This window comes from Cicer arietinum, chromosome 6, assembly GCF_000331145.2.
Source record: "Cicer arietinum cultivar CDC Frontier isolate Library 1 chromosome 6, Cicar.CDCFrontier_v2.0, whole genome shotgun sequence".
NCBI lineage: Eukaryota > Viridiplantae > Streptophyta > Magnoliopsida > Fabales > Fabaceae > Cicer > Cicer arietinum.
Genome location: NC_021165.2, coordinates 10,911,756 through 10,935,314, shown reverse-complemented (window position 1 = coordinate 10,935,314; position 23,559 = coordinate 10,911,756). Strand labels below are relative to the sequence as shown.

The 23,559-nt window shown below is 27.8% G+C and overlaps 1 protein-coding gene across 7 annotated transcripts; it reads left to right on the top strand.

The window, feature by feature from the left end:
* Nucleotides 1-1,195: 1,195 nt before the first annotated feature.
* On the top strand, nucleotides 1,196-21,740 carry LOC101503868 (putative ABC transporter C family member 15). 7 transcript variants are annotated; one of them, XR_003473556.2, is made up of 15 exons: nucleotides 1,196-1,421; nucleotides 13,965-14,890; nucleotides 15,096-16,531; nucleotides 16,636-16,722; nucleotides 16,808-17,398; nucleotides 17,484-17,648; nucleotides 17,932-18,226; nucleotides 18,322-18,783; nucleotides 18,863-18,921; nucleotides 19,011-19,074; nucleotides 19,224-19,463; nucleotides 19,636-19,924; nucleotides 20,493-20,658; nucleotides 21,131-21,195; nucleotides 21,316-21,740. XR_003473556.2 is itself a non-coding variant. In XM_073370096.1 (12 exons), exons 2-12 carry the CDS (start codon nucleotides 14,059-14,061, stop codon nucleotides 19,761-19,763), a joined length of 4,359 nt encoding a protein of 1,452 aa, XP_073226197.1. In that variant the 5' UTR covers nucleotides 13,581-13,833; nucleotides 13,965-14,058; the 3' UTR covers nucleotides 19,764-20,282. The 7 variants fall into 7 exon arrangements, 1 of the variants encoding a protein (XP_073226197.1); XR_003473555.2 differs by lacking the exon at nucleotides 1,196-1,421 and adding an exon at nucleotides 13,581-13,833; XR_003473557.2 differs by lacking the exon at nucleotides 1,196-1,421 and adding an exon at nucleotides 13,581-13,833 and having other exon boundaries at nucleotides 20,479-20,658.
* The last annotated feature ends 1,819 nt before the right edge of the window (nucleotides 21,741-23,559 follow it).

Below are 23,559 nucleotides of genomic sequence, written 5' to 3'. Positions count from 1 at the left end.
AAATGATATTTAATGCATTAATTATGATTTATTTTTTCTTCTATTCGAAAGTGAAAGAAGTATATATGTAAATATTAGACTTAATTGCAGTTTTGGTCCCCTATTTTAGCTGAATCGCGAAAGTAGTCCCTCCATTTTGTTTCTCCTCAGTTTTGGTCTCCCAAACAGAATTTTAGTTCAAAACTTGATGAAATTTTAGTTCTTAAAGTCGTACTACACCATTTATGATCATATATTCAAGTACAATTGTTGTAAATGAGATCTTGAGGCATTGTGTGACTTAAATAAATGCAAAAAAAAATGAAATTTCATCAAGTTTTGGACCAAAATTCTGCTTGGGGGACCAAAACTGGGGAAAAACAAAATGGGGGGACTACTTTCGCGATTCAGTTAAAATAAAGGGATCAAAATTGCAATTAAGCATAAATATTATTATTTTGTTCTAATAAGATAACACGTGGAGATTTAATTAATAGATTAGAGTTGTCATTTGATCAAAAAGAAAAAAGATTATACTTGTCATAATAGACAAACAAACGGACTATCATATTTGACATAATGTTACCTGGAACAACCTATATAAAATGGAAAATGTTGATTTATACGAAAGTGAAAAAAAAAATTAAAAAGAAAAGAAGAAAATTATGAGATAGATTACTTTATAGCATTCATCCACCTATGATTTTTTTTAAAATTCAGAATAAATTTTTTGACTATTTATAACAAGACAAATCATCATTCTTACATTTCATTAAAAAATTCATTCATACCGTTTAATATTAATCATATAAAATTTGTTCTAACCCGTGTGAACTACAGAGTAGGGTAGCTCACACAAACCAAAATCAACATACAAAATAAAAAAATAAAAAAAAAAAAAAATAAAGTGAGTTGGGTCTAGGACTCATCAAAATCAGCAAAACTATTAAAGTAAAAACTATTAAGTTTTTCCCTTAAACGAGGTGTTCACAAATTTCCAGTAAAACATATTGAGTTCCTCTAGTGCATGAATCAAGTATAGTGACAAGAGCCAAAGCCCTTTCCCTGTCAAAGAAATGAAGGTACGTACAATGAATAGGTGGTGGACCAATCTTCACATGTACGATGGAATTGTTAGACAATAATAACTAATCTCAAGGTAGAGAGCACTCCACAGTAAACTATGACATCGATCACCAACCAGTCTCTGTAAAACATTACTGTTGTTGAGAGATTCATCCCTTACCAACTACACTCACCATTCTCTGCATAACAACAACAAGACTGGCTGCTGCTACGTATTGCTAGTATCACCTAAAGGCTCTATTTATCTTTCATGACTCACTCAACTTCCTTCAACATACTTCATCGTTTTCGTTTCCAACCTTTCCTTCTAACCTCCATTGCTCCTCACAGGGATTTTTGTACCCCTCCCGACAGAGGTTAGATTTCGTCATTTGTTTTTCTTCATATTTAACTTACTCCAATATTTATTCTATTCTATGAAATATAAATAAAAAGTCCATGTAAGGAAGTCTTAATCAATATTAAATACATTAACTTTTAAGTTTTGGTTTTTGCTAATATTTATTTTATTTTAATAACCATTGTCTATAAAAACATAAGAATGAATGCTAGCTATGGGAACATTCTATTTCTTTTGTAGTAAACGTCTATGTCAACTTTTTCAAGGGGAAGTATTTGGATTTTGAGTCTACTACGATTTATATATAACCATTGACGGATCTTCTCGAGAATAGAGTTCACGCATCCTCGTATTTTTTAAAAAAAATATATATATAATAACGATATAGTATTTATTTTTTTATATATGATAACGATATATTATCAAAATAATATTGATAAATTATTAAATATCCTCAAATCTTTATGATTTTGAGAAACTGACATCGCATTTTACTATTTTCTCTCTTATTTCTCTTCTCTCACCTCTCTGCTTAATTTATTCTATTTTCTTAAAAATTTATACTAATTAAATATAATAAAATTAATCCAACAAGCTATATATATAAATAAGCTACCTAATATAAAATAATAAACTAACTAATCTCAAACAAACATACTCTACCACTCTAGTTAGCATTTTGTCTACTATTTATTAGTAAAATATTACATATTAATCATTGATATATGATATAGTGTGATATTACTTTTTAATTGTGAATTATTTTAATCAATATATGTATTTTTTTTAAGTGTGACACGATATTTAAAAATAAGAAAATTGATGCATTTTTCAAGAAGAAAATTGTCTACTATATATGAATTGTGTGAAACTCTAAAAAAAAAACTATATGACTTTTAAGAATTTTAATTATAATATTTTAGTTAATATTTATCATTCATCGACTCCCTGATATTTTGTGCAAGATTCGCCTCTAATGCTAAGTCAACAATATAAAAATTCAAAACACAAAAGTATCGTACACAAAAAGGAAAAGATGTGTTGTACTATAGCCACACACAAAATTGAGTATGAGTTCATAAGAAATAACGGACAAAGTAATAAATGATAAATAAGCTAATCGATAACATATAACCTAACGAATTAAATTTGAAGTGTTTTGATAAAATTAGATAATGAACTAAATGATAAGAGTAAATGGCATAAGCTATTAAATTCAGTGCTACTTTATGTAGCAACTCAAAAAATAGTATATATTCGTGAGTGAATAATGGTTATCAAACAACTTTATTTTGGTTATAGTTGTATGTACACTATAAACTATCAAATACAATTAATAAGCTAGCGGTTTAAGGTAGGAAATAGGCAATAAATATCTATTTGCTAAAACTAATCTATAAACTATAAGTTATAGCTGGTGGTTGATAGCTAAAAGCTATACCTGAAATTTTTTTATTATTAAAATTAAAATTTCATTAAAATTAGTTATTGAATTATTTAAAAAATAAAAATTATATAAAAATATAAGTTTGTTTATTTTTTTATAAATATTTCCCCTCGATATTTATTTTTAAATATTTTAATTTGTTTAAATTGTTTTCATGTTTAAAAATAGAATATTCAATTTTCAGTCATATGCTTCTTCTTTTTTAATATTTTAATAAGTAAAATACAAAAGTGTAGCTAACAAACAAGATTATAATTTATAATGTAAATATATTTGTATCAATTTAAAATATTATATTCTAAATATACTTAAAACTATTTTTTAGCATACTATGTTAATTAACTAAATTCATTATTTATTTTGCCAGAATGAAATTCATTCCGAGTTCTTTTTATGTGAGGATAAATAATATAATAATACATGAATTATTATATTATATTATGTAAGAAGAAAAAAGCATAAGAAATATTTCTTGTGTTGTAAAAGGTCGAATAACTTGTGTGGAGTGCGAATAATAATTTCTTCTTTATTTTTAAATTTTAAAAAGAGTAAAGAAGTAATAAGATTAAAATAATGCTAAATTTAGAGAATAACATAAAAAGTTATAAGCTATACATCTCAATAACAGTTGTAAGCTAGTGCAAATAAGATTGTTTAACAAAGTAAATGATCAATTAAATTTATAAGCTAGTCTATTAAGTTAATCAATTAGTTTATTGACAAGAGTCTGAACATATGTTTGGTAAGACGTAGTAGACAACACATAAGTTAGTTAATAGTGGATACATTTCTATGGTATTTTTAATGCGCACAATATAATAGAGATGTGATATTTATAATAAAAAATTCTAAAAATTAAATAAGTAATAAAATATATTTATATTTAAAATTTTCATTGACACTACAAAGTCAGTACTAATTTCAATTTTTTTAAATCATAAATAACACAATTATTTTATTTTATTTTTTAGATAAACTAAATAAAGATATGATATATTTTATATGTTCATTAAAATATCAACCTTATAAACAACTTATAAGATTTATATTAATATTCATATTTTTATAATTTTGAAAATTAATGTATTAGATTTTATATAATGACAAAACTACTATTTTCATAAAATCGTACATTTTTTAAATTAATTACTAATATTATTTTTAAATTTAATATCAAATTATATTTTTTATATTTATATTCATATTTTATTATATTTCAATTTTATATATTTTATAAGGATAACTAAATAAATTGTTGTTATTCTTATCCTATATTGCTGATTTTCAGTGAAACTCATAGTTAGGACAAAAATTTTAATTAGAGAGATGTGATACAATAGTATTCAAGAGTAATTTATCATAACTTGTTAATTTATCAAACACTTGATTGAAGTATCATATACTAACTATATATCATATCTTGTTTATTATCTTGTCCATCAAACTATTTCATGGTGGATAACATATAAGTTAGTTATTGGTGTATAATATAGGATACAAGATATAATATCTAGTTTTACTAACAAATGTCGATATTGTTAAACTATATATCATGTCTGAATTCAAACCTAAAACATAACATTTAATATAACAATATTAATATTTGTTAGTTGAATTAAATCTTACGAATTATAGCAATTTATACACTATATCTTATAAGCTATGTATAAGCTACAATTTGAATTTGTCAAACACATACAAAGCATTTATCCACTACGAATAAAGATGGGCCCATATCTAATAATATGTCTGAACCATTCGCAAAGCCTTCTTTTCAATTTGCGTTGGGCCCATTGTTATTGACAAATGTTGATCCAAAAAAAAAAAAAAGGTTTCTTCGACAAACAAACCATTTGACTTTTTTATTTACAAGAAAGGAGTCAAAATATAATATTAAAAAAACTTTAAAGTTTATTGAACATTTATTGTATTTGTCTCTCTGATGACTATAAAAAAAAATCAAAACTTCAACTTATCAAATCTAATATTTACCATTTAACCACTAAATCAACCATTTAACTTTTAAAAGTTTACGAAAATTATTTTTAAAATGAAATAGGTCATCTAATTTCATCTTTCACGTGGCTTCATTTTTTTTTTACAGAAATAAACTCATATTATATCATTTATAATCAAATAAACCGTTAACATGTGCTTTATAAAACACTTGTTTGTTTGAAAAATTATACATTCTATTTTTTTAAAATTAATTTTTTTTTCAAGTTATAATTTTTTTTTTCAATACTGTCTCTATCTTTGAATAAGGTTCTTTTTGAGATTTTTTTGTCTCTTTTTATAAGATCTTTTTTAATTTTTCAATTACATTAATTATTTTTCACTAACTCATCACTTAATGAGATATTTTTCTATAATTTATAATAAATATTAGTACAATAAAATCATAAAGTAGTTATCTCTTTTGAACTAGTACAACAATTAAAATTGTCAACAAATTTGATCTTATAAATCTACTTTCTTAATTATTGTTATTTAGTGAACAAAGTCTTACATATAGAGATAAATATAATACTTTGTTAGATGTAGTAATATAATGTTTTTGTAAGCTATTTTGATCACTAATATAAGTACTTATATTCATGATATAAACATCAATAGATTGGAGAAAAGTTCTTCAAAGGGCAATCTTAATTAGGTTAGATTATATTCTAAGTTTTGATTTATATTATGTTTAATTGTAGTTTTTTCTCTCTATTATCACTTATTCACATAATTGATTCATTTATTTTAAAACCATTCATTTTTTGTCAATCTTTAAGATTTTTTTTTGACTAAAAAATTGATATAATGTATTTTAAAAGTGACGAGGAATAATAAATATTTATGATATTATTGCACACAAAAAATATAAAAGTATTAATTTTGATGATTTAATTAATAATATATAAATAATTTATTTATTTAAATAATTCTAATTATCACATTGTATGATTTAAAATATATCATTTCACATCAAAAAATTAAAAAAAAAAATTACTAAAATTAGAGGATTTGAAAATGGAGGGGGAAAATTCCGCTAACAAGTATAGAACAAAGAATACAATTAAGTTGTTTTTTTAGGCAAGACTATAGCTTATATGAACTTTTCAATTAAAATTAGTTTTATGACAATTGTGAAAAAAAAATCTTTTAAATTTTAACAAAATTAAGTTTATTTCAATTTATAGATTTTTACAATATTCTATTGTTTAAAAACCCGTATTCATTGTAATATTTTTTAATATTTATTCAAAATGTTTACATAAATCATCTCATTTTAATTATTTATTGTGAGAAATGCTTACATTTGAGTTTTGTTGTTAAACTTTTGAAAAATTAAAAAGAAAATATTTGAATTGCTTGAGAAAAGAATGAATTCAAGAGCTCATTCACTTCACCACCTAATAATACTACCTCATCCCTAAATATAAATTTTTATTGCAAATTTCATATTTGTTAAGAAAATTTAGTAAATGTAATTAATATGTTTATTTTGTATAGAAAATAATTAAAATATTATTTATATATTGATATATTTAATTTTATATTTTAAAAAAAATTAATAGTATCAATTGGAATTATATTTAAAAAAATTGTAAATGAATCTAATAAATTAAAAATAAATTTATATTTAAAGATAAATTTTTTTTTGTCGATGCTATTTATAATTAAGAACTAAAAGAATAATGTAGTGTAAAATGGTCCAATGTAAATTCATCGAAAGTGACTATACAGTTCTTGTTTTAACCAAAACCAATACACAGTCTTTCCTTTTACTCAAGTGACTACACATAGTTGAGAGTCACCTTATATGTGTTAATTTATTTCTTACTTTTTCATTTTATTTTTTTCATTTTAAAAAAGCCAAAAGGCCCAAAACACTCTTAAAGTGAGTAATTGGATTAACATTGTACGTGTTATACGGTTAATTTTAATTTTTTTTCAATAACTAATAATAGATTCTAATCAAAGTCAAAATATTTTGACTGAGATATTATTTGGCTTTAATGAGAATCTAGCAAATAATATAATAAATGATTTTTTATTAGTCAATTATAAGGTTCAACAAATTATAGATATTTTAAAATATATTTATTATTTCAAAAAACCAACTTCTTATCCATGCAACACATGAAGTCGGTAGGAAGTAGTCCCTAGAAGTCAAACTTCCGAAAAAGGATGCATTGGAATATTTATCAGCTTTGGTGTTATTCAATTTTCAACCACATTATGTCGACATTATAATACATGATGAGCTTAGGAGAGCAAAATACATGTGGCTTTTCATCTTCGATTGATATATTATATAATATAATATATGTTGTCATCTCATGATCATTATTATCGATAACTTTGGATTCTAAATAATTGATTGTGTCTCGTCTACACTCCACGTGAATGAATTTTCTTAAATAATCCATTAAAATGTTGACATTTCACACTCCATATAGGGTGAGAGTCTTTTCCATATTCGGCAATATGATTTATATTATTTAATGTGAGTTCATAACAGAGAACATTAGGAAGACATGCATATAGGAGTCGTAGTGTGGTGTCTTACTAGTTTACAGGAAAATAGATAAGGATGGTGTGGAAAAGGAGCTCTTATTAGATTCAATTTATTTCCTTGACAAAAATATTAACAACATATATAAATTAATTTTGAAGTTAGAGACTATGCACTAATATTTTTATTTATATGTGGTTGAATCTTTCTTGTCGACTATAAATTATATGTTTGCACGTAATTATAAATATATATATATATATATATATATATATATATATATATATATTTATATATAATATATATGTGTGTGCATATATATATATATATATATATATATATATATATATATATATATATATATTGTTTTTGTTTGTGAGATTAAATTAACTTAGATAATCGTATTAAAAAAGTACACTACGCATAGTCTTTAAATTAAAAATAATTAATTATAATTTTAATATTTTATTTTTGTTAATTTACGAAATTTATATTTGTATTTTAAAATATATGATTTTTGTTTTTTTATTATAATTTTTTAATTAAAAAATAATAAAATAATATATTTTAATTAAATAACGTGACATATAATACAATAATTAAAATGATTAATGCTCATAAAATTCAATAAAAATCTTCTAATATTTTAACTTTCATCTTTGAATTTTTTTATTTTTAATTTAATTAATTTTTTATGAATAATTAATACAACTAAATGATTATATATTATGAAGTCGTATAATACATCATTAAAATTTTTTCTTTTTTTAGTTTAAAAATCCAATGAAAATATTAAAACTGTTGATTTTTAAAATAAGGAGATTAAATCTATAAATTACTAAAGATAGAAGGATCAAAATTACAATTAAACTATTAAAAATATTTTCATCAATTTTTTTTAATAAAAACACACTATTAAAAATATTTTCATCAATTTTATTTTAATAAAAACACAGTAACACTTAAATTGTAATGTAACGTTTAATATACAAGAAATTCATCTCATCACCGTAAGACAAAACATACACAAACAGCCCCTCATAAATTAGTTGTACCAATATTCTTAAAAAAAAAAAAAAAGTGTATCGGTATTTTTAATTTTTTAATTAATAAGTGTATTATTTTTTCTCATATCATCAATTATATATTAAATAGACTAAATTAGTTGTATTTATAAATTTATCTTTTGAATTTAATCTTCTTAAGTTTAATAATTTTTTTTCTAAATTTTTTATTTTAATTAAAATTAAAATCATTATCAAACCAAAAGTTAAGAACTTCTTTCCTTTTTTAGCCTTCACCACAAAATAAAATCGCTCTTCTCCGTTGTCCTTTCACCATCGTGAGAAGAACATTTCATCGTTTTTCCACCACCGCGAGAAGATCGCTCATCTATCTCACTTTCAATTTACTCGTGTTTGCGCTATGGCTGTCTTGGTATTGTATACGTTGTCTTCATCGCGCCGTTGTTTCGAGGTCCGTCTTTGATTTTTAATGAATCTTTCGTCTTTAATTTTTAATATAGAACAAATGAGAGAGATGGTGAAGAACGGTATAGGAAGACGGTGAAGAGACAATGCGAAGAAATTTGATTATTAAATATTAATTATTTAAAAATAGAACAAACATATAAAACTTAAAAATTTAGTGGTATTCAATTTAGAACAATGTCAAAATTACTCATAGATGACATGTGATTAGACTATTAAAATTTGATAATGTCAAAAAAGATTAAAAAGTTCGATTTTAATACATATAATTGAGATTTTAAAAAAATTAAAAATATATAATTTAATATATGCTCATATAACATTCAATCATATTTGTTTTATTTTTAAAAATATTTTATAGTTTTGTTTGTTAAAAAAGAGAAATACATGTTCCCTTATCTCCCTTTGGAACCTTCTATTCAAAATACCATAAGTGTCTATGTGATCGAGAGGGGAATTTGAAGAGGATGAGACGAGGGAACTTGTTTTGAATTTTGAAACTAAGCGAAAATAAAACAAATATGAATGAAATGTCACATTATAACTAAGTAATTAAGCTTAAGTGTTTAATTAATTTTAATTATGAATGAATTGTTTGGGAGAGTCTAAATTAAAATTCTAACAAAAATAATTATTGATTAAATTTTATTTATGTTTTCGGCTAAATTTTAAATTACTAAATTTCATTTCTCCAAAAATTCAAAGAGTTAAGTAAATAAATAAAATGAAACCTGATAATGTAACTTAATCTACTACCAATATAATTTAAAAATACAACCCACCCATATTACTATAACTTATGTTTTACTATTAATTTATTTGAGAGTCAATAAGTGATTGTCTTCTATTAAAAAATATTTCACTCATTATTATATTTTTTTGTGAACTTTATTGAATTATATGATAAGTCTCAATAAATTGATTAATTAAAATACCATACTTATAAAACAAGTTATTCTCAAACATTTCAACAAATAAATCAAGTACAAGTATAAAAAAGAAACTAAAATTAACAATAAAACACAAATAGAGAAAAATAACTAGAAAAACATAAAAACACCTACACAAATGTATTAGATATCAAACCGACCATAGATGGAGCGACCAAAACACAAAGTTGTCATGACAGCTTTTTGGAGGGCATTGTAATGCTACAACATCACTCAATAAAACACCAACCATAAGATTTGTTCTTCCTCTTCTCCATTGTCATTGTTGTCAATAATATGAGAAAACAATCATTAAGTCATGAATATCGGTTGCACTTTTAAAAAATATTTGAAAAGAAATAGATCTTACAAAAAGGAGAGAAGAAAACAAATGAGAAAAAACACTTCTAAAATTTAACGAAAAATAGAAATATATTTATACATATAAAATAATATATCTCGTTCAACTAACTATTTAAACTCATATGTTAAACATATCAAGTAAACTCATTTATGAAAAATAATCGAATCTGATTTATATTAGTTCAGTTGATGTATGAATAGTAAAAATTAAAATAAAATCTCTTTTTTTATAAAAAATAATATCAAGAAAAAAAGCTAAGAAATAAATTATAGAATATAAGGAAAAAATATATGATAAAATATAATTCATATAACCACAAAAATGTTAATTGGTCCATAACTCATTAATCAATTCAAAAATATAGCTGTTAAATTTTATTTTTTTAAAAATTAGTTACAAATGTTACGAAACATCTACAACCGTACATTTAAACAACATAATGCACGGTTTGAAAAATTAAACTTATGCGGGAGCAAAAATACGGACAAAAAAACATTAAACCGTGCGGACCACCGGTTACACATGTTGATCCTTTGGATCTAATCCATATACCCTGCTATAGAAAAAAGTTTGAAAACTCAACAAACAAAGTAAATCAACATCCACATAAAAAAGGTTGTTAGACTGCCAGATTCTCTTGATTTGATTTACGGCTAAGATATGAATTAAATTTTATAAAAACATATAAAAATAAATGTCTTTTTCAATATTCATATCGCCAATCATTTTAGGTATAAACGAGCTATTAACTTATAGCTTCGATGAATGTCTTAATTTTAGTTATTAAATAATTATTAATCACAGTAAACAGATACCACCTATAAAAATTTGGCCGTTGAGTTGAAGATTCTCTTCTGTATCTTGACGACGGCCTCTGGCTTTTTGCCTTGCGGCAAAGCTACTATGGCGCCATAATCGTAACCGTACAAGGGACTTTCAATGGAACCATTACAATTAATTATATTAAAGGAGGCTCAGTCGATCACATAACCGAGAATTAGTCACGTGTGTCATTACCTGCTATGCGTTTGGTCCCACGTGGCTCCCATTGAGTTGGATGTTACCAAACACGCGTCATTATCCAACAAACACGTTCTCATTCACTGTGCCAAAACTGTACCACCAATTACAACGACAAATAAATCCATACACCATCCCTCGTCAAATCACCATATCCTGACCTGGACCTTTTCCTTTTTAGCTTTTGCATTTTTACAATACCTAAATTTTAAATAAGATTTGGTGTTGTTTTTCATATGATGCATTGTTAACCAACAAAGACATGAGCTAAAAATGTGATTTAGAGTATCATTAACCAATAAAGTTGTTATACTATTAAGAGTATATTTGGATCATGTTATATATGAGAGAAACCTGAATTTGTAGTAGTGAGACATACTTCACTTACAAACTTTTATGATAAAAATAAATAGGCTAAATATTTGTGGTCCCTTAACTTAATTTTAAGTAACGTTTTAGTTCTTTATCTTTTTTTTTTCGATTTAGTCATTTATTTCTAAAAATATCAAATAAAGTATGAAAATATGAGTTTATTTGAAGATTTGCGTTACGAATTTGATGAAATTTGTATTATATTGAAGAATATAATTAATTTTATGAGTTTTGATTCAATTTTTTTTTGAATTTTTGTATAAAAAAGGATGTCATTGTTGAAATTTTAAAACATAAAATATCAAATTGTCACTTAAAATTAAAACAAATGACCAAGTCGAAAAAAAAAAAAGATAAATGACCAAAAGGTTACCTGAAATTAAGTTAAGGACCACAAATGTAATTTAGCCAAATAAATACTAGTTAAATTTGTTAAACATTGATATTAGAATTAATTATTATTATTATACATAGAAATAAAAAATAAAATCAATTAAAGATATACTAATAAAAAAATAATTAATAATATTTTCAAATTTTAGTCCAATTGATTGATATTATTAGAATTATATACTGAATTCAAATCGAGAGAATCCATTTCTAATTAAATCTATGAAGTAGCCAAAGGACGCACTACCTTACCCAAGTGTAAGGGATTTGATTGGATACTAATAAAGAAAATTATCCAACGTGTTTAATAAATCCATATAACAAGCCAAAAAAAGAAAAACACACATAAAAGTGTGGCATAAACACGATTGGACGCATCACACAGACACAAACCATGTGGCCTGTGGATCTGAGAATCAGATTCAGTGTTCAGAATCGGTTACATAAAAGAAGAAAGAAATTTTATTTTGTCTTTTTTGTAATACATGTTTATTAAGTTTTCCTATACAACTTACACTTACCTACCATATAAACAATTAGACGTAATAAATAGATAGGGATTCCAAATCCAGGTTGGCAAGGGTTGGATCCAAAATACTGGCAGAGTAACAACAAACAATGTATTGCGGTACGGTTCTACTTGGCACTTGCTACTTACATGCTCGTGACTTTGTTTCTACTCAATTTTTTTAATACATTCAGAAAAAAAATTTTAACCATTTTTTTTGCTAAAATTTAAATGGTTTATTTATTTAACCTATAAAAAATGGTTATTTAGAGTTGACAAATATTGACATCAAATCAGAATGTCCTTAATCATGAATATTTTGTGTTATGATCTTTTTATTCCTGTAAATAATGTATTTTATAAAGTTTGATTAGTTAAGTTATTTTATGTCTATTATGAAACCAATTAAATAGCATTTAATATCTTTATTAATTTTGTTTTTTTTTTTCTTTTCATTTGTGATGTAATTTTATTTCTCCTCCCTGGTCGTATTAGTCATATGAGTTTTAGTTTTGTTACTTGTGACTTTGACTCTTTTTTCTTCGCACACAAAAATAGATAAATAATTTTTAATCAACTATCGCAGCCTATTTCTGCTTGTACTAAAAAAATGGAAACTCTATTATCTCTTTAGTAAGAAGTAATTCCACATTTATTTAAAATGTGGTCATGTGAGGAGTGAGGACGTTTTGTCTCACGGTAATTATGTATGGAAAATAAAAACCGGCACACTTACTCTTTATTTATGATTTGGATTTCCATAGATTGATTCATTATGATTTTAAAACTAATTTACAAGAGTTTCTTAAGTCAATATGTTAAAGTTAAATCAGCGATAAAAACAAAAGTATTGAAATGCATCAAGTTTTCTTTTACAAATAATGCATCAAGTTTTTTTCTAACAAATAAAAAAGTGATCATTGTAAATTAATATTTAAATTATAGAAATTTTAATGATAATTGGTGATATTTTTCAAAAACAACAATTTACATACGAAAAATGTATTTATTAAATAAATATCATTTGAGTTACTAACAGGACAATACATTGATAGTTGAACATTTGTAAGTACTAAGCCATGGTATAATGGGAATAACCCATATGAGAATTTGGCCACTAATGAATTGTGCATAACATTGAACTCACGTTGAAATATTAGTCAAACAGTGTTTTGTGGAAAATACGCGAAATTATGATTCCAAACTATTATACATAAATAAAATCCCAAGAAAGAATGAATGAGTATTCTAGTAAAATATAAACGTTACAAAAAAATATTTGAAGGCTTTGTTTGTTAATTAGTGTGCCACCGCAATCTGTATCCATCGTCGTCAACAATAGTATCAACACTTGCCGCTTATAAACTTGCTAATCACTATCACTTCCTTCTATTTCATTCTAAGGTTTTTTTGTTTCTATTATGAACATTATTACATTTCTTTATATTTATTATTTATATTTGTCACCTTTTTATATGCCCTTTATTCTTTACTTTATCCCTTTTTTAATGTTCATTTTTTTTATTCTATTCCAGGAACAATCAAGATCATTTATTCGCTGCATTAATTTTACAGATTTCTTCTTTCATTATATTGCAACATTACTCTGTCACTCACTCAACAAAGACAATGGCAATTTTCGATGTTCTATTAGGAACAACAAATGTAACATTCTTCTATGTCATTTTGATATGGGTTTTATTTGATAGTTTAAGATTAACCAAACTTGACAATCTTCTACATTTCAAACACAAACCAACACTTTTTGCTTCAATCACTGTTCTTTTCAGTGCTATTATTTCCATTTTGAACGTAGTTTTTGTTTTCTATGATTACACTAATAGTGGGATTATAGGATTTAACTCTGTTTCTTTAGCTTTAACATGGGTTTTTGCAACTTTGGTTTCATTTTATTCAATGAAGAAAACACTTGGGGAGTGTAAAAGATTCCCTTTTGTTCTAATTCTTTGGTGGGTTTTTGCCACTATTGTTAATATAATCTCACTTTCTTTAAAACTAGTCAAAAATTCAGATTTTTCTGTATTTTTGTTGGAGGAGAACATTGTTGATTCAGTTTCTTTACCCATGCTGTTACTTTTGTGTTTGAATGCACTTCCTAATGTGTGTGTAAAGGAACAAAGTGAAATAGAACAAAGTTTACTTCACAAAGAGTATGAACCTTCTTCCACTTTGGTAGAAGAAGATCAAGAAGAGGCTTTAACAAAAGCTAGTATATGGAGCAAACTCACATTTAGGTGGTTGAATCCAATTTTCAAAATGGGTCGGGTTCAGAAACTTGAATATGTTAATGTTCCTTCTGTTCCTCAATCTGAAACTGCTTCTAGTGCTTCTTCTATGTTGGAAGAATCTATTCGGAAACAGAAACTTGAAGGTGGTTCCTTGACAAAAGCTATTATCCATTCTATTTGGAAATCCTTGGCCTTAAATGCAATTCTAGCAGGTATATTATTATATATTTATATACTGATTTATTCATTTGTTTATTTTATTCTTATGTACTTCATATGCAACATTGAGTCATTCATATAATGATAGCTAATCTATTTATTTTATTTTTATGTACTTTATAAGTTTGTTATATTATTATATGAAACATTGGGTCATTTTCATTTACATTTGTTTATTGTATCGGTATATACTTTCAGGTGTTAATACTATTGCTGCATATACTGGTCCATTGTTGATATCTAGCTTTGTGAATTTTTTATTGTCTAATGATAACAATTCAAGCATCCAGTATGGACTGATTCTTGCATTCATTTTCTTCCTCTCAAAGACTGTGGAGTCATTGAGTCAAAGACAGTGGTACTTTGGTGCTCAAAGAATCGGAATTCGCGTACGTGCAGCTCTTATGGCTCTAGTTTATAGCAAGTCTCTAATGATTAAGTGTGGTAGTGGACCAACACATGGTAAAATAATCAATTTGATTAATGTGGATGTTGAAAGAATTGGTGACTTTTGTTGGTATATACATGGAGTTTGGTTGCTTCCATTTCAAATAATTTTGGCTTTGGTGATTTTGTACATAAATTTGGGTTGTATACCTTCCATTGCTGCACTTGGTGTCACAATTTTGGTCATGGTGTGTAACACACCTTTGGCTAACATGCAAGAAGGTTTGCACTCCAAGATAATGGAAGCTAAAGATTCAAGAATCAAAATGACTTCAGAGACTATGAAGAACATCAGAATACTAAAGTTGCATTCATGGGAATCTACATTTCTGCATAAACTCCTCCAACTTAGGGACACAGAGAGAAAGTGGCTGCAGAAATACCTCTTCACATGCTCGGCGATAGCCACTCTATTTTGGACATCTCCTACTTTGGTTTCTGTTTGCACTTTCGGAGCTTGTATATTGGTGAAAACTGAACTAACCGCAGCCACGGTCCTGTCAGCTCTCGCAACTTTTCGCATTTTACAAGAACCGATTTACAATTTGCCTGAGCTTATTTCCATGATAACTCAAACAAAAGTGTCTGTTGATCGAATCTACGAGTTCATTAAAGAGGAAGATCAAAACCAGTTCTTGAATAGGATTGCTCTTGAAGCTTCGACAATCGCTATTGAAATTAAACCAGGTGAGTATGCATGGGAAGCAAATGATTATCCATCCCCCAAAAAACCAACAATTCATATAACTGAAAAATTAATAATAAAGAAAGGTCAGAAGGTGGCCGTTTGTGGACAAGTAGGATCTGGAAAATCAAGCTTGTTTTGCAGTATGCTTGGTGAGATTCCATTGATTTCCGGGGCTGCAACCAAAGTTTATGGAACTAGAAGTTATGTACCTCAAAGTCCATGGATTCAATCTGGAACTATAAGAGAAAATATATTGTTTGGGAAACAAATGAATAAGGAGTTTTATGAAAATGTTGTAGATGGTTGTGCATTGCACCAAGATATCAACATATGGAGTGATGGAGATTTGACCCTTGTGGAGGAAAGGGGGATAAATTTAAGTGGAGGACAAAAACAAAGAATTCAATTGGCAAGAGCTGTTTACAATGACTCAGATATTTATTTCCTTGATGATCCTTTTAGTGCTGTTGATGCTCATACTGGAAGTCATTTGTTTAAGGTTAGTAGTAGTGCTAATGATTATTATTTGTTTTGTTCTTGCACTTTCTAACTTCGTTTTCATTCAATTCAAAGAACTTACCAAGAAGTGAAAATGTTGTGCAGGAATGTCTTATGAAACTTTTATATGATAAAACTGTTGTTTATGCTACACATCAATTGGAATTCTTGGAAGCTGCAGATCTTATTTTAGTAAGCTATAATAAACACTTGTGATGAAATTACTAAACCTATTTGATTGAACTCTGATCTCACCAATAATATACTTTTTTATCAGGTTATGAAAGATGGAAAAGTTATTGAGTCGGGAAGGTATAGAGATTTGATGGCATGTCCTTATAGTGAACTTGTGCAACAAATGGCTGCTCATGAAGAAACAGTTAACCAAATTTCATGCCAAGAAGATGATTCTGTTTGCTGTGGACCCTGCCAAAAAAATCCAAATGAAATTGCAGAAGAAAATATTCAAGACATCATCATGGATTGGAAGAGGACGAGAGAAGAGGAAGCGATGACAGGTCGAGTAAAATGGAGTGTTTACTCAACTTTTGTCACATCAGCTTATAAAGGAGCACTTGTTCCTGTTATTCTTCTTTGTCAAATTCTTTTTCAAGTTATGCAGATGGGTAGCAATTATTGGATATCTTGGGCTACTGAAGAAAAGGGCAGGGTCAACAACGGGATCCTTATAGGAATCTTCGCTCTTCTGTCTGGTGGCAGCTCCATATTCATATTGGGAAGGACTGTTTTAATGGCAATGGTTGCCGTCGAGACTGCTCAACGTCTTTTTCATGGAATGATCAAATCAGTTTTCAGGGCACCTGTTTCATTTTTCGATACCACGCCTTCGAGCCGAATTCTGAGTAGGGTAAGTTCGCTAGTATTCTCTTTATGACAAGATTATTGTTGTTAGTTTTATTCAAATTAATTTTTTTTTTTTATGATTGTTACAGGCATCTAATGATCAAAGTACAATAGACACAGACATACCCTACAGATTAGCTGGCCTGGTCTTTGCACTTATCCAGTTATTGAGTATCATTGTCCTGATGTCACAGGCTGCATGGCAAGTCATTCTTCTCTTTTTTGTGGTTCTTGCTATCTCAATCTGGTATCAGGTAAGAACTAATAGTCTTTACTAATGTACACAAATTGCATTATACTACCTATAGAACCCGTGCAGCGCACATGGAGAAATTCGTTTAATGATACACATGTTTCATATGATTTGTAATTTTCTTAGTCAAGATTTTACAATGCATGAACTGAAAAGATCATAGTTTAGTTCATTTTACGACGAAGCCTCATTGTGTCATAAATGTTTGCATTGCATGTGCTCATTTTTGCATGAATCATCCTAGTATTAAAATAACGAGGGACATTATGAACTCTTTTCTGCAGGCTTATTACATCACGACGGCTAGGGAATTGGCCAGGATGGTGGGGATTCGAAAGGCGCCAATCTTGCATCACTTCTCAGAATCAATTGCTGGGGCTGTCACAATCCGTTGTTTCAATCAAGAGAAAATATTCTTGACCAAGGTTATGGCTCTAATTGATGATTATTCTCGGGTCGCCTTTCACAACTATGCCACCATGGAATGGTTGTCTGTTAGAATCAATTTTCTCTTCAATTTGGTCTTCTACTTTGTTCTCATCATCTTGGTTAGTTTGCCAAGGGATGCCATCAATCCAAGTAAGATTAGAAATCAGATTCAATAGTTTCTCTCAATAGAGATCTTTGATCTTGTTTTATATCGCTAACGATGAATTGTTTTCTCTGATTTTCAGGCTTGGCAGGTCTTGTTGCTACTTATGGTTTGAACTTGAATGTGCTTCAGGCTTGGGTGATATGGAACCTTTGCAATGTTGAAAACAAAATGATATCAGTAGAGAGAGTATTACAATTCTCTAGTATACCAAGTGAAGCTCCGTTAGTTATACAAGATTGTAGGCCCGAACAAGAGTGGCCTAGGGAAGGAAAAATTGAATTCCATAACCTTCACATACAGTATGATCCCGCTGCTCCAATGGTTCTCAAAGGCGTCACTTGCATCTTCCCGGGGAAGAAGAAAATTGGAGTAGTAGGCCGAACTGGGAGCGGAAAATCTACTCTGGTGCAAGCTCTCTTTCGAGTGGTCGAGCCTTTGGAAGGATTGATAATTATTGATGGTGTACATATTTCCAAGATTGGTCTGCAAGATCTAAGATCTAAGCTTGGCATAATTCCTCAGGATCCGACCTTGTTTTTAGGTAGGTACTAATAGACATAACTAACTAACTAACTAGCTATTGTACTTAACTTGTATAACTAACTAATATGTTTAACTAGGTACTGTAAGGACTAACTTGGATCCCTTGGAACAGCATACCGATCAAGAACTTTGGGAGGTTAGCATTATAACACTTTCTTGAAGATGCCATTATTGGTATGATTACTACAAAAAATATAAAATAAAATAAAACTATTCTTTTTTCAGGTTCTCAGCAAGTGCCATCTCGCTGAAATAGTACAGAAAGATGCAAGACTTCTGGATGCACCAGGTATATATATATAAACAACTTTATCTTTCAGAGCATAACTGCAATAACCGCTTCTAGTACATAGTTTTGGTGAATGTTTTATTTTTTTTCAATAAAAAAATTGTTAACTATATGACACATACTTTTGATTTGCACAAACACATTTGCAGTAGCTGAGAATGGAGAAAATTGGAGTGTTGGACAGAGACAACTAGTTTGCCTTGCTAGGGTGCTACTGAAGAAAAGAAGAATTTTAGTCCTAGACGAGGCAACTGCATCGATTGACACTGCAACTGATAGTTTAATTCAGAGGACTATCAGGGAAGAGACAAGTGGATGCACAGTCCTTACAGTAGCACATAGAATTCCTACTGTTATTGATAATGATTTGGTTTTGGTCCTTAATGAAGGTACAAGAATGGACTCATTAGACTTTGTAATTCGATATACATGATTGTTATAAAATGGATAATGAAACCTAGGAAAGCGTAACTCTCAACAAATATAACAGAAAATTAAATATTGATGCACCTCATTTTGTAAGCTTGGAGCTTATAAACACTACTATTCTGATGTATACAGGGACAATTGTGGAATATGATCAACCAACTCAATTGCTACAGGATAGTTCTTCTTCTTTCTCCAAGTTGGTGTCTGAATTTTTGAGGAGATCATCCCAAAGTAATTGTCAAAAAAAGATAAGAGAATAGCATAGCAGTAGCAGATCACCATACAATTATTGTACATAGATAAAAATTTAGGCATATTGCTGAGCAGAATTAGTGATGACAATGGATAGCAGTTCAAGAAATGACTCATTACATTAACAACTTAAAGATGAAGTCCAATGTGGATTGAAGACTCCTGATCAGTATGTCTTAATTGATATTCTAATTTCACAAGCTTAAATGAGTTTCTGTCTTATAATTAGTGATTGCTTTCATAGTTTCTATACTGGTTTCATTCGAAATTGTTGATGTTAGTGAAAAATCCATAAATGCAAGAGCCCCAAAGAAGGCATCAAAAGACCTCTAGTTGTTCTATACCATTCTTTTGGAGGTTCAATCTCATATAGCATTCTATATTCAATGGATGAAGTTTTAATCAGTTTGTATTATTGGCAGTCTTAATGCATATATATATTCTACCAATAAAACACTCGTTAACTAAATGTCAATCTCTGGGATATAATAGCAAGTAGCTTAGAATTTGTAAGTTGAACATCTTAATCTTTTATTTTTACCATGATTCATGAATGTTATGCTTCAGTTTTATAAATTTTAGCCTTGTTTTCATGCTTTGAAGAGAAGTGTCACCCTGGCAATTGTGAATACAGAAAAGAGCATTATATATTCAATTTTGACATTGATTTAATAAGTCCTAATAATGGTAAAAAAGATCAGTCCTTTTGTGCTCAACTCACAGTGGCATGGTCACAGATTCAAAGGATAAGTGCTTCAAATTGAATGGTTATTCATCAAGCTACACGAAACAAAGGCCAGTTATGCATGCTACTGCCGATTCGACTATTCAGCTAACAGTTCAACAAAATCAGCAGTTACTTTCTCTGCTGCAGAACCTTTGTCGATTAATCATCTTCTTCTGGTATGCTTGTTTACATATGATTAGTCCTTCCAATTTTTCGAAGTTCCAATAATCAGATTGATGACTCTGGTGCAAGCTCTCACATTGCTTACTATCTAGACTCATTCATCTCATATTCATTTATAAATTTATAAACATTTGATTTGTTTCTTTACCAATAAGATTAGAAAGGGTAATCTAATTGGATGATTATATCTTCTCAATTCAAATTCTGTTGTACCCAAAAAAAATTCCTTTTTTTTTTCTTTTTCAATTTCCATATTCTTCTATACCTTGTGTTGAATGTCCTTTAGCTAATTTACAAGGATTATCCATTATTTCTAAATTCTAATAATATTTTGGCATTTGCTCCTTTTATAACCAATATAATATTTGTACTTGTCTTCACTTCATTTTGAGTCTTCTAGTAGCAAATGAAAGAAATTAGTCAATTCTATAAAATTTGGATTAAGCTTTGACCAAAACAACACAGGTATTTGCTAGATGGACAAAAAGTACACCTCTTCATTTCTTGGCTCATTCACTCAATCCTCCACAGTAAATTTCAATTTATTGTACTTTTTCCTTTTAAGTTTCAATTATATAAACTCACACTTATAATTTATATTTTGAGAATTTGTTCATGAAGAAACAAATGTCTAAGAAATTCCTCTGCAGATTCAACTGAAAGACTAGAGGCAACTAAAGAATTTGTTAAATTCTCGATTGATGAAGGAGAGTTCAGTCAATTTGATTCATTGCAAGATAGCTGAAACATGAAACCAAAGGAATGGTGAACCATTTATGGATCATCAATCCAGAAAAAAAATTGGAGCACATATTTATTCATCTACCAATAAAAGAAATAGGCTCAATTCCAAGAGAGTTGTAGATTTTGTTTTTCACACAAATTTTTTCAGTGATCGACTGTAATTTTGTGAAAGCTACTACTTGTAACTTTTGAAAATTACGACGACTCATGATTCAGACAACTCTACCGTAATATCAAATATGCATTTGATGAACCAAACATGGAGATTGTTCTTTTTCACTGATGATTGGGCAAGGAATTAATAATATTGATGCTTTTAGAGTGTTTTTTATTTTTTATTTTTAATTTTTATAACCATGCATAATTATTTCATGTGATACTATTTTTTTTTTATAAATAATCTATTAATATATTCAAACCTTGATTTTTTTAACAAGTTATATCTCGTTATTTTACCTGGTACAAGTAATGTAGAGGTATCTATGCATGATGATACTCAAGTAATGAGTTCAATCTAAACGATCCACTAAAAATTAACCAAATGGTTTAGAGATAAACAATATAATGATGTGAAGACATGCATTGTGCCATCACGTGAATAAATAAATTGGGAAAACAAATGATACTTGTTTCCAGTTCCATCATTTCTTCTTCTTTGTTGTGTGTGTCCTTGTTTGTGTATCTATATGCAATTCAGGACACATCTTGGCATTTACTTATGAAATTATAGAACCCAAAGGGAAAATCAGCATCTTTATGCTTAGTCCCCTTTATCAACACAAAGTTAGGTTGAGATTTGACAACTACCAAACCGACAATATTTAATACCAGACCCATAAGAAAAATAAATTAAGAAAACCAAAACCATCAATTATTGATAAATTCAAATGTCTTTTTTGTATTGAGTCTAATTTTTTAATAAAATTATCTTATAATTCGAGATATTGTTTTTATAACGTGTTTTTTCAATGCTCTCTATTTTGGAATCTCTCCTTTTTTATTTATTTTAATTTTATTTTTTCATTTATTTGATTGTAACCTCCTTCATATTTACAAGTAAGAGTATAAGAATTAAATCAATAGTTCGTATAAATCCAAAGATCTAAATCAAATTAATAAAATTAATTTATATTTTTTATATTAAAATTGAACCAAATCAATCAAACTCGACTTTTATCAGTTTGATTATCGTTTTCATGTCATTCAAAATTAATTACCTAACACAAAAACTTAATTTTTATTCTATATCAATATTAATTACCTAACACAACACTATTAAAGCACACGACTAATTTTAATTGGTTTTAGATATTTTCTTGCTAAAATCCAACCAAACCACACCGAATATTTAGTTCTCTATTTATATGCTCCTCACTCCTTATTTTCATTCAACGATGCCTCTCTCCATCAATGTTTAGATCACTCCTCTTTCAATCTCTCTAAAAAAGAGAACAACCTTAATTTAAAAGTATGCAATAAGCCTTTGAATCCACCTTCAGTTTTTGTAACTAAAACATCCTAGAAAATCAAAATTCAATTTATGAAATCCTCAGTACCAGTGATTACTTGCAACAACCCCAACAATTTCCCATTACCATCACACAAACCCATCTTCAAACATCTTTCTCCAACCCTCCAAGATCATCCTCAAATATTTTATATGTATTTAAATATGGATGCATCAATCTAAAGGCTCTACAAGTCTAAAGAGGGTTTGCACCAGAGTAGATTTTTCGACATGCCTATTATTCTAATTTGCTTGTCTTGGTAAATGAAAATTAGAATAGTAAACGTGACAAAGAAATTGAAAAATCTTTTCTAGTGCAAATTCTCTTTGTGTTGTGAAGTTTTTAGAATGATTCATGATAGAGTACATATTTTTTAGGTTGGCAGGAGGGCTTATGACCTAAGCTAGGTACAATATCTCGTGACTAATTTATTTTTAAGTACATGACTAATTTGGATTCATAGAATAACATACATATCAAAAACTTTGGAAGGTTAGAATTCACGATACATATTTGGAAAATGTCATTTTTTATCTCATTCTTACATTATGAAAAACAAAAAACAAACTCATATATGCAGCCTTTAAGTTTAACCAATTTTTTGTATTGGTTCTTTAAATTTTAAAAATTTGTCATTTAAAT

What these genes read in the sequence shown, in the direction of transcription:
- LOC101503868 (XM_073370096.1), top strand. Translation starts at nt 14,059, where the DNA reads ATGGCAATTTTCGATGTTCTATTAGGAACAACAAATGTAACATTCTTC. An exon ending in AAGCTGCAGATCTTATTTTA is followed by an intron (nt 16,723 to 16,807) that starts GTAAGCTATAAT and finishes CTTTTTTATCAG; the next exon opens with GTTATGAAAGATGGAAAAGT. An exon ending in AAGGGATGCCATCAATCCAA is followed by an intron (nt 18,227 to 18,321) that starts GTAAGATTAGAA and finishes TCTGATTTTCAG; the next exon opens with GCTTGGCAGGTCTTGTTGCT.